At 26.9% G+C, this 12,731-nt stretch overlaps 1 protein-coding gene across 3 annotated transcripts; it reads right to left on the bottom strand.

Annotated features, from left to right (window-relative positions):
* Positions 1–357: 357 nt before the first annotated feature.
* On the bottom strand, positions 358–10,715 carry LOC129968663 (manganese-dependent ADP-ribose/CDP-alcohol diphosphatase-like). Of its 3 annotated transcripts, XM_056082784.1 has the most exons (4): positions 10,506–10,715; positions 7,335–8,089; positions 6,045–6,437; positions 362–2,272 (listed from the first exon to the last, which is right to left on the bottom strand). In XM_056082784.1, the coding sequence occupies exons 2-3, from the start codon at positions 8,080–8,082 to the stop codon at positions 6,058–6,060; spliced, it is 1,128 nt and encodes a 375-aa protein (XP_055938759.1). In that variant the 5' UTR covers positions 8,083–8,089; positions 10,506–10,715; the 3' UTR covers positions 362–2,272; positions 6,045–6,057. The 3 variants fall into 3 exon arrangements, with proteins under 3 accessions (XP_055938758.1, XP_055938761.1, XP_055938759.1); XM_056082783.1 differs by having other exon boundaries at positions 358–6,437; XM_056082786.1 differs by lacking the exon at positions 10,506–10,715 and adding an exon at positions 10,300–10,401 and having other exon boundaries at positions 358–6,437.
* Positions 10,716–12,731: the final 2,016 nt, after the last annotated feature.

The following is a 12,731-nucleotide window of genomic DNA, read 5'->3' as shown; positions in this document are numbered from 1 at the left end:
CTCTCTTCTTCCCTTAAGACAGAATGAAAACACCGATAAAAACTGTATGAAAAATTCTTAAAAATTATATATCAAAGCAATTGAAGTGTACTAGTTTAATTATTAATAAAAATTAAAATATATCTTTTTTTTATGTAATAAACCTAAAACTGTATTTTTTAAAATATGTCAAATATATTCCAATAAGTAATCACATGCATTTGTGATATATGAGATTACTAGAAACAAAATCTTTAATAATTTAGTACCAAATTATTTAATAGTTCCTACTATGTAGATATTACATAATTTGTCTTTCAATAAATTCTGAAATTGGAAATAATAGTTCAAACGAAATAAATTAAGCAATTCCACTTTTCACAATAGTTTATTTTTCACAGAACAACACATATAACATTTAACTATGAATTGAATATTTATACAATCATGATTAAAGAACAAACATTTATTAAAATTGGTTCTATCTTTAACACAAAGTAATAAATGTCTTATATGCTAAAGAATAAATGCAGATAATGAAAAAGAAAACAAAGTGATTCATAGAGTTAACAATTTAAATTACTAACAGCTTTCCCATTAAAATATCAAAAATATACAAGAACTAAATGAGTTAACATTTATTCACAACTTTGAAAAAATATAGGCTCCCATATATATTTACGGAATGTCAAAAAAAGAAAATCGGAAAAATTTCATATCTTTCCATAGGATTTACTGTTTTACAGGGTTCATACATCCTGATATGGCGTCAATTTTTAGTCTTTTTTTTTTATCAAAAAAAGTTCTAAATTTGTATTATATCCAATCATACTATTTATTTAATATAAAATGGAAAAAATTATAATAAAGTGCTTGCAAAAAAGGAAATTCTATAGTTTGATTTGGAGTCAAGCTTCATTTTGGACATTAAAGATTATTAATCTAACAAAAACTTCACATTCTACCTTATTTGAATATTTATAAGATTAATTTGTAAGTTAATAATGTTATCATGTACAATTTATTATTCCTGTTACCTTTCGAAATTGAGAGCTGAAAATATTAATTTAAAGCTAGTTGTGATAATATCAACTTAGAAATTATTTCTGGAAAAAAAAAATTTCTTCAGATCAGAGAATGTCTCTTTATACGGCTTAGAAGTGACTGGCTGTAAAAAAGCTCAGAGAATTTAATAATCTGAGCCACTGGAATTCTTTAAGCTTTCAGAATACAAATTTATTTTACCAGGAAGGAAAATCCTTTGCATTTATTATTATTTTATTTAAAAACTAATCTTACTATATTAAAAAAGAAACATGTTGTGTGACTATCAAAATGTTTTTAGGAGGTTTTAAATATTTCAATTTAAAATGAAATTTTAAATTATCTTTTAGCAAAGAATTAATAAATTTTTAAAAAACTTTATTTTCATAAAACTCAAATTTTAGTACGAACCCTGTCTATAGAACTATTAACCTAAATTAAAATATATCACAGGAAGACCAACTGCTTTTAAATATTTCAAGCAGTTTGCAGCAGTAAAATACAGCTAGAATTGCTACTTTTATTTTAATTAAATGATGAATTATAAATTGTACAAATTAAAACTACCTTAATTTTTTTCATTCTAAAGGGAAATATATATACCAAAACATTATGCAATTGTTCCAAATCTGTCTTAAAAGGTTAAAGGAGGAACAAGAAAAAAAAAGAAAAAGATGCATTTTTTTAAAGTCCTGTTTAAACTGAAGAATTATTTATTCCATTATTTATTAATTTAGAAAAGGTAAATACCACAGTTATTAACATCTTGAAAATAACTCAAAGAAATGACAAATAAATAAAAGTAATGAGAGTAAATACAGAACATAGTTAAAATTATCTACAATACTTATTAAAGTTCTATATTTATGACAATTTGTATTTTCAAGTTGTTAATAATTTGTAGTAATCAACTTACATATTTACCATCTGCTTTTTCAGATACAATGCGAATTAATGAGCTTTAATATTTATTCAGTTTTCATTATTTTTGGTTTGTAAATAGTTAAAAAATCATCTCTTAAAAAGCAAAAGTCGAAGGACAGTAATTATAATATTGAACCTGTTATCTGTTTATCAATTAAATTTTTAAATTATAAACGTTTAACATAGTTAAAAACGCAGTTCAAACCTAGTTTATTTCAGTTTACAAAAGCAGTCCCACCAAGAAAAGAATATTAAGATTTAAACCGAAGACAGATTGAGATCTCCCAGGCCTCCAGCCGAGAAAAAGGAAGCCAAGCGCAAATATCTGAAACAGAATATTTCAATAAAATACAAGTTTATATCAACAGGAAGAAAACATTTCTAAAGAACAGAAAAACTTTAGAAACATTTCCTTATCAATCAACCCTCTGACTTCAATATCTGCATCCCCCCAATTGAAAACTAGATTTGTAGTGGCACACATTGGCAAAGTAATATCTCAATATTCTTCATTTTGATAGCTATTAAAATTAAGTGAAAAAGTTATTTCGCAAAAAAATATCATTTATCCATCATTCCTAATATTCTAAAAAATTTGTCTCTAAATTTTTACTGAACAAAATAATTATAGATTTATTGATGGATAAAGTTAAGGGGGGAAAAAAGTTCCTTGTTTTAGGATCTTATAGTTTTACAGATCCAGGTCTAAGAATTACAAATCAGAGGGTTAAAAGAACAGAATGACTTCTAAATATTAATCAATATGATTAAATAACTCCAGAATACTAATGTTCTTTAAGAAAGAGACTAGAAATCAACACTGGCATGTGGAATTGTCACAACAAATAATTATGATGCTATTTTCAATCCACCTTTTCCGAATTTTTTTCAGTTGCACTTAATAAAAGAAAAGCAGAATCCGAGCGAGGTTATCTCAGTTGTACTTTAAGTTATTGTCTTAAATATATACCATTAAAGTTTACTAATTTTTGAAAACCAATGCTATAGTCCATATTTAAAAGTTCAAATTAACCATTTTAACAATGAGCAGATATCATCCAATACAAGTTCTATAATTTTAACATCAGTTCAATCAAACTAGAAACTATACTCTACATAAGCTAAGTTTGTTACCTTCTTTTGCAGTTAAAACTGTATTATATTTCGCCTTTTAATTAAAAGGAACTGTATAGCCACATTACACAAACAAGATTTCTCTTAAAAATAATCACTTAGAATCAAAATTACTTTCTAACATTTCTTTTCCTTTACTAGCAAAGATATAAAAAAAATTTAATTAACCAGTAGCTTCATTGATTTTTGCTTTATGGAAAGTAAATAATTGGTAGATGAGAATCAAGTTAAAAACAATGCAATGCAGTTAATTATCAATTTTTTTTTTCATTATAGAAATTTACATTAAAAAAACTAAAAGCATTGTTTATTTTAGATAATAAGTGTCAAAAAATTATAAGTTATTTTTCCCTTTTTTTAACAAGAGTACAGATATCCTTTTCCTTTTTAGATATCTTAAAATTAAATCAGCAATAAGACATAAAAAGCAAATCAATCTTCAATTGATGTGAACAAAACTTGAACATCTGCCAGCAGATGAAAAACAGAAATGCTCCACAACAAATAGGATTTCAAATTCAGCATTTGCAGAGCTTCTCATTTTAGGAGCTTTGTTACCACATGTTAAGATAGGCATATATATACTATTGAAAAGCATTATACAACTGTCATTTATTCTAATGATACCTAAATAATCAATTAATTTGGCATTCATATTTGTAATAAATTTAGAAGTACTACAGATACCTTAAAAACTATTAACATGTAATGTATTTTACTTACTTGAATAAGTTTCAGTTGCATTATTACCTTAAACAATATATAATAGCTAGCCAGGGAAAAAAAATATAGTAAAAAAAACTTTTACTTGCATTATTAACAGCTTCTTCTTCTAAATATCCAAATATCTTCTTGAATCATACTTAAAATAACATTTATGTGTCTAGAAAACAAATCTTCCTTCAAGATTCTTCTTTAGACAGTTCTTTAAAAATTTGGTATTTAAAAAAAGTTTGAAACTGGCTGGAGAAAACTTTTATTGCTTGAAAGGATTTTAGTTTTTCTTGAACAATGTGTGAAATGATTAGTACTTTTATCCAAAATCTCCCACCAAGATTAATTTTTAACTTTTAGCGAGGATTCCTTTTCATTGGCATATCATAGAGAACAGAATGTATTTTATACAGTATCATTGTTTCAATAAGTTCAGCTTCTTTTAAAAAATATCTTCCAAAGATGATTTTCTTTTTACTGACAGTATGCATTTTCAGTCATTACCAAGATTCACATTCCATTAGAAACTAATCTAGAACTAGAACAGGAATCACAGGACATCCCTTTGGCCTACTTACTTTTTTTTTCCTTTGCTTCATTATCATATTTATCAGAATAACCAGTGTTTGAAAGATTATAATCAGCTATATAAAGTGCTACATAAAAATTATGAAGTCTTGTTTATAAATTCTCTTTTAGCTATTAAACTGCTAGGTATGCAACTGCAGCAACAGAGTATAAAAACAATTACACATAAATAGCTCATCAAAGAAATCAAATTTTGTAACAGAATTCAACCTATATTCTTAGTAATAATGTTTGAAATTCCATGACAATATCTATTGCATATTCATTTATAAAACTGGAATCATGGTTTATATTCTTTCATCCATAACAACTATAATATTATACATATATATTTTCCTTTCCTTTTTCGGGAAACTTGAAATGTAAAGATTTTATATCTCAAAGAAATCACACAGCCTCTAATATAACTGCATTTTATTTTATTTATTTATTGACAGAGAAAGGTTTTAAAAATGAAAAATATTTTAACAAGATCTCTTAAACTTTTCACAAAGACAACAATCTTCCTTAGCTTTTTGATAAGCATATGTTTATAAAGACAATGTTTTAACAATAAGATGGAAGACAAAGAAATATATATTCATTTTACGTCATCCTACATATAATCTGTATCCATATATTTTGGGGAAAAATTTTTTTATTGTTATGTCAAAATACAAAAAACTTTTTTTTTTCCTTTGTAAATCATTTTATTTTCTGTTTCATTTTTCAATCCTTTAAAAACTATTATACAAATGAAATGATTGGAAAGGTAATAGCAGCAATTTTTAATTCTTCCGTCCAACTTTTACTTTCTTTTTTTTTTAATTTGGGTAATAAGAAAAACACTTTGGCTTATAAATACAAAACAAGCCTAAATCCAGATTCAGTTAAATGCATAAATTTTGATTTTCTTCAACAAATAAGTATTTCATCAATAATTTCTCTTCCAAAGTTTCTGTAATGTCAAATTTTCCTATCACGAGGAATTAATATGCAGGTTCTTAGTTTGAATTTTTTTTTTAATAAAAATAATATGCCATACGATTCACAGAAGCAAATCCTTCAATATATCAGAGTTCAAACTTGCTACAGAACTAATTATAAGGTCTCAAGAAAAATTTTCATATCCTGGTTTGTATTAAAATGAGATGAATAAAAAAAGTAGTAGGATGCAGATAAAACATCCAATAACACAGTTTTTGCAAAACAAATATTGAGTGTCTTGAATAACACTCGTCAAATTTTGTGCGCATCTTCCAATAAAAATATTTGATATGTAATAAAATTATAAGCATTTTAAATCAAGGTAGTCATCTTGCACATCCTGTATATGAAGGGGACAAAAATTATATAGCAACAAATAACCAACTGTAGTCTTTGGCTCCAGTTTTAATGCTCATTGCGTAATTCTACGTATTTATAAACTGCAAATAAATAGATAAAAATAGAACTTCTACCTCAGCATTATGTGTATTTAAATTTCCTTCAATATGATCATTTGATCTAATATTTATTTTAAGCGCATTAAAACAATTGACCAGAGTATTTTTGTTTTGCCAATTTAAATTCAGGTTTGCCTTTGATTTCATAGAAAACTTTCTTAAATAACTTGATGAATTTATAAAACTCTGTATAAGAAAACTGTTTCACTTACTTGGAACATATGAAAAATTATTTACCTTTAAAATTTCTTCATACTTCAACTTTCACAGTTGTAGGAGGAGGAGGATCTGCTTCATTATCAACAGCAGCATCACCGTCATCATTAACCACATCTTTCAGGCCTTGAAGTGGGATATTATAACTACGTTCCATTCCATGCCCATGAACTTCTAACCTATCTTGATAGTAGGAGACTGTTGCAAATGCAGAAGTATCTGGAGGAGTTTCCAAAATCCCGGAAAAAGCTATGTAACTGATGCCATGGGAATCCAAAGCATATCCACTTTTGTGTGTATGGCCACTAAAATAGGCTATAACACACTTGTGGAGATGAAAGATTTGCATCACTTCCTCATAATTCCACAAAAGGCAACTCCAATCTGAACTGTCAGGATGCAAACTAACGTGACCTACAAATATGTATTTAAAATCAATTTTCAAAAAAAAAAAAAAAAAATGAAATTATTACAATTTTATTATATACTTTTCTCTGTGGCCCTATCAAGATTGTCAATAACTACACATGTTAACAAAAAATGTAACTTTTCTACGGGAATACGAGGTCAAACTGTGCTTTAAATATAGCAAATAGAAAAGTAACCACAATTATTATGTGTAGAACACTTTATATCAGAAGTTTCATAAAAATATAAACTAAAATAATTGACATAGGATATATAACAAAATATAAACTAATAGACAATCATATTGTTGAGGGATTTAAATGAAAATTTAATACAGATCTATAATTTAGATACTAAAATTATGTATTGAATTTCATCCATTTAGATCTTTATGTTTTGTATTTATATTCACTTGTATTTAGATAGACAAACATATTTTATGTGTATTGATTTCATTCAAGATTTCCTCATCTATTAATTTAGCATAGAGACAACATACCAAATTTTATTCATCTAGATCAAAGCATTTGAGTTATGTTCACAGACACACATAATTTCAAAAATGCATTTTTCCTAGACTTAAGAAAGTCGGAGAAATAGAGATTTTCAAACCTCAAATTCTTTTTTTTTTTTTTTTACAATTACAATACTTCCTTTTTATATATTTCATACACAAGTTAAGAAAAAAAGTCGTCAACCTTATCTAACTTATCTTGATATTTAAATCCTCAATCTTTAGACTGCAAATGTTGTATACATTGCACACTAATATTATTAAAATAAACTTCAATTAAGCAGACTTGGAAACATAAAAAAAAATATTGGAAAAAATAAATTTTGTAAATATTTAATATATATAAAATATGCTAAATATAGGCAATTTGATATTTAACAGAATCTTACCAAATACAATAACTTTTTGTCCAAGTTCATCCGATTCTTTCAGTTCTTGATCAAGCCATGCCAACTGTTCCTGACCCACAGCTCCATTCATCTGCTGAAATCGAACATCAAGTCCAGTCAAGGGGCCATCACAATCCCAATCATCAAAGATCTCATGGCCATGTTTTGAATACAATACTTTAGTCGCTGCTATATAATTTGGATGCTGAGAGTTGTAACCTAGTACACTGATATCAAAACAATCTAATGAAATGCATTTTAACTCGGGGACAGGCGAAAATTTATAATATAAAACTGGAGTAGAGTTGGAACTGTTATCTTTTACAAGTTTAAAAGGTGAAAATATTTCTTGTGGAATATTAATTTTCATGACGGACTCGTAGAACAAAGAAGCCAATTCTTTTCTATCAAAATTATAAAGTTCGTGATTACCAACAGTGTGAAATGTGGGAATGGAAGTATGCTTTTCAAAATGAGATAAAGTTAGTCTTAAGCTAGAATGGGAGCCACCATTAAAACGATTCAAACCATCAATGATGTCTCCCAACTGCAAGACAAACTTAACTTTCGATCCTGGTCTTTCCCAAAACTTAAAAGCAACATCAACCTGGCCAAGAGATCCTCTGTAAAAACGGGTTTTTGATGGGTCATAAGCTGCAATCTGGTCATCATGATCAGCATACTGAACATCAGTTAGGACACCAAAAGTAACAACAGGGTCCTTAAAAACTTGTGAATCGACAGCCATGTTGAAACTAAAGAAAGAAGGAAATTTCTATTAATGTAAGACACTAAGAAATACACAAGATCTTACTATGCAATTTTCATTTTTTTGTCAATAAATTAAACTTATGATTATTATTACAGCCAGAATTAATATAACAAAAATTGGGCAGGAGGTCATGAAAACTTAAGAATTAATAAGCTTTTCCTTAAATGAAAAATCTTAAGAATCTAAAATTATATTTAAATAACACTACTCATTTTAATATTTACAATGTAATTTGCTATTTACAATTATCATGCAACTTCAGTGATTATATTCTAATAAATTACCTTCTGCTACCTAATAATCTAGATAATGATACCTTTTACTAAGAACTATTTATTATTGTTTTACAAATGAAATCTCAAGATAAAAGTAACATACAATAGGCAGTAATTTTAAAGAGATAAAATAGGAAATATTAAGGATGTCTCAGTTCAATGAACAAATTTCTTTAGTATGATTCTACATAATATTTTGATAATGATTCCTAATTTAATAAAATAATGAATAATATAATTATAGAAGATTAAATAATTGTTTTATGCTTGGAGAAAGACAAAAGTGTAAATGCTATTTTGTCTTCACAGCACAAACTTACTTTCAGATTTCATTTTTTTTTTCTTTACAATCAATTTAAACTTTTAAAAATTGTCTTAGTTTAAAATTAATTTTTGGTTTAGTATTTTATATTCTTTATCTATTTCCTTTTGAATATTTGATATTTATATTCTTTCTAAATAGCTTTAATTTAACTTAGCCTTTTGTAAAAATAAATATAGAAGAATACTTTCTGGATGAAAATTGCAATCGATATTGAACTATAATCAGATGACCTACTCTCAAATTATAACATCCAGATATTTTATTCACAATAGATTTAATATGTATCAGTTGCACAACACGATAGATCTTGAGCAAAATCAGAATGTGAAACCATGAACCTCAAATGCAGTAATTAAATTCATGTCATAAGACTAAGCAACTACACATGATACCCATTTGAAAGTTATATATTTTACATAACTTTCGGCAAAAAAGTATTTTTAGTAAAACTAAATAACACAGAAAATAATAATATACAATTTCAGTACCAGATTATGCATTTGTCTTGCTAAACAGAAAACATGCTGTTAAAAAAAAATGGGTTAGTCAGCTAAAGAATTCTTCTTGAGAATGTTCAAATGCAAACATATGCTACATGATCAAATTTGTAACATGCAAGGCACTCATACTTGCCAAACTATGACAATTATAACTTCAAGTTTCATAATGTCTTCTGTCTTGCTTGTTTTATATTTGTCTAGATTAAAGTTTATAAATCATTATAAAAGTATATTAAGTTTTGTTTTCTTTTTCATATTTTAAGAAATAATTTAACAATTTGTCTTGCACTTAAGATTTTTAGTCAAAGTATCCGACATAATTTATGTCATTATTGCAAAATATTTTTCAAGCCAAGATATTATTTTCATAATAAAAAAATTATCAAATCAAAACCATCATAAAATTGTCATATTTACCAAAGGAAAAGTATCTAATCATAAATTTTTCAGCAGAAATATAAGTTAAAATGCATATCAATATAAATTCATAATTAGGATGATACAATTATTTTCTTATATTATATAAAGTGAACAGCATTTCTTATTTTTCTAAACAAGCTTTTTAATGGAGATTTCACACATTTTTCCAGTGTTTTATTTCAATATGCTTTATGCATTTAAAAATAAATATTCCATTACATACATAAGACATGGAATAAATTTTGTATCCAATATTAACTGCAGTTAATTCATTCCTCCAATTATCAAATTACAAAAAAAATGTCTAAAATGAGCTGGAATAATGCTTTTAGTTATATACTATAAAACAGAGATTATCATTTACAAAAGTTATTGTCATTGACATTATTGTCATTAATGTCATAGAGAATTTTTTAAATTCTTAGCTCCTTCAAAAGAATTAATTCTCTTGGAATATGAGCAATTGACTTCTGGAAAAATCGATATTTTCCAGAAGTCACTTTTTAAATTTAGCATTAAGAAAATTTAATATACATTCGCGAATGTTTATGCATTAAGATATAATTTTTGAAGTACATTTTTTTTTTTTTTTTTTTTTTTCAAATACGCATTAACTAAGATGACGTTAACAAATTACAGGATGAACTAAATAAATAAATAAAAATATACAAACATAACAGTCAGTTGTCGTTTGATATATAAATCTTCAGTATAGCTAAAGAATTTTCAATTTAATGCACGATGAATGCCTAGAAATTACGAGGAAACAGAAACTAGAACAAGGTAAGACTTATTATAAACAAAGGAAATTCAAGTGCAATACATTCGAGTATTAAAAAAAAAACGAGAGCAGCTGGATGAGAAATGTCAATAACTTACCGGCGTAAAAGCAGAGAGAGTTTTCCCAGATTTACTGATGCTTAGCTTTACAGTAATGAAAAGATTGCAGATCCCTGCACTTTTTTCGAATTAAAAATATTAAAATTTTATTCTTTACAACATTCTAAATGTGGAGCAGTTTCTGGAATTTCTAATAAGATGCGCTCGACGCAACAGCGCTTATATATCGATCAACTGCACTGCTTGCAGCAGACAGCTAGTCACGTGACATGCAAACACGTGCACTGATTCTGAAAATAGAACGTTCACTAGACGAAAGGGAGCATATAAATACTTAATCCTGCGTTCTTAATTTAGCAATGTTTCAAAACGTTGCATAATTTTTTTAATACTTTTAAAGGTTACATTTACTTATTATGTTTTAGTTGTAGTTTCTAAAGTATTGTCATTAATTAAGGAAAGAAACATAAAATGACAATCTTTTAAAACCACTTATTACCATTAGAAATTCGTCAAGCGGCAGTTTGTTAAAGTGGAATTTAATAAGATTTCATATTTATAAGATGAACATTTAATTTCATTTTATATAATACGGGCCATATATATAAAACTTTTTATGGTGAAGTTCACGGAGAAGAATATATACTTTGAAGAAGGTAAACATTGCACAAAGTAAAGAAAATGTGTTTTTTAATGTCATATCTTTCCTTACCAACTCCAAAATCTTTCTTCTAAACTTCTATGTTTATACACCTGTTTGTAGTACGTGCTTACTTAAATGCATTGTGTTTGACATAATTTGTTCTCTTCAATTCTAAAGAAAGCATGAACTGCGGTGCATATTATGAAATCTGCTAAATTTAAAATTTTGTTTCTTTTAATTAATCTTGAATGGTTTGATATTTGATTAATAAAATATTTATTTTACTATATTTTTGTTTGTTGTGGTTAACTTTTTAATTAATTAGATTTAATTTAAAAGATCAATTCAAATTAATTTATTTGTTTTTCCTGTATTTCTTACACACGTGAAGTTTTTAAAAAATCAGTTTTTCTTGTTTGTTTTCAGTGGGAAAAAAAAAAAAACAACTTTTGTACAACAGTAACAATAGTTCAATGTAACTATAAAAAATGCTTTGTAAATGTGGAATTTTTGCTATAGAGTGTAACTTATTCTGATTCCTAGTGAGTCTTAAAAAATATTTATTGTTTTTATTTTCCGTATATGAAATATACAAAGAGATTGTATTATAACTGTCAAAAGATTCAACGTCGACATTTTAACGAATCTCCATGTTTCAAACCTCCCGATCCCCCCCCCCCCACACACACAAAAAAAAAAACCACCACAATTTTTTTTAATTATGATTGTCTGCCAGTCTGTAAACACGATAATACAAAATTTCTTTAAGCTAGACGAATGAAGTTTCGTAGATCACTATACATAATTTTGAAAGAAACCTATTTACAGAAAGTCTATGTGTCCGTCAGTTTGTCTATCTGTCTCTAACAAGAATAAGTCAAAAATGTTTTGAGCTAGATGAATAAAATTTGGTATATGAACAATTTTGTGTATCCGTATCAAATTTTGAACGAAATATATTTAGCGAAAGTCTCTCTGTTCAGCTGCTTAAATACAAGGGAATACTATAACTGAAAAATTTAAAGAGCTAAGTCGATAAAATTTGGTGCACTGATTTAGCACCGGAAGTGCAGATTCATATCGAATTTTGAATTAAATCCATCAACTGAGTGAACATCATGTAAATAAACTTAATAATTCAAAAATACAAAAACTTAGATAAATGGAGTTAAGTATTGTTATTAAAATTGACTTATATTGCAAATTTTAGTTTCAATAGGAAGGGGGTGGGGATGGTTATCCAGAATATATATTTGATTTTCTTCACTATACTACGAATCAAACAGTGTTCAAGTGAGGGACTCTAAAACTGACCCCTAATGTTATTCATGGCCTTGCCCAAGGTCACGATTTTATCGAAACCTTGGATAAAGTTGGAAAATAACAGTTACTATTTATGGATTTCTGACGTAAATCTAGCATTTTTCCTGAATTTGTCGTGGGAATATTTTTTGAACGCCTTCTTCTGACCGACTGAAACCAAAATTTGTCGAAAAAATACACTGCAATTACAAGATCATATACCGAATTTCATCAATTTAAGTTATTGCTTTTAAGAATGATTGCTTTTGCATGCTTGCGTAAAGACAGACCGACAGACAGTTAAGCCTATGACCTGTTTG

This window comes from Argiope bruennichi, chromosome 5 (assembly GCF_947563725.1).
Source record: "Argiope bruennichi chromosome 5, qqArgBrue1.1, whole genome shotgun sequence".
Lineage (NCBI taxonomy): Eukaryota > Metazoa > Arthropoda > Arachnida > Araneae > Araneidae > Argiope > Argiope bruennichi.
This window is presented reverse-complemented; position numbering and strand designations above follow the sequence as displayed.

Excerpts from the sequence above, each read along its gene's own strand:
- LOC129968663 (XM_056082783.1), bottom strand. The coding sequence starts at position 8,082 with ATGGCTGTCGATTCACAAGTTTTTAAGGACCCTGTTGTTACTTTTGGT. Across the intron at positions 6,438-7,334 it reads ACAAAAAGTTATTGTATTTG|GTCACGTTAGTTTGCATCCT; the intron begins GTAAGATTCTGT and ends ACATATTTGTAG.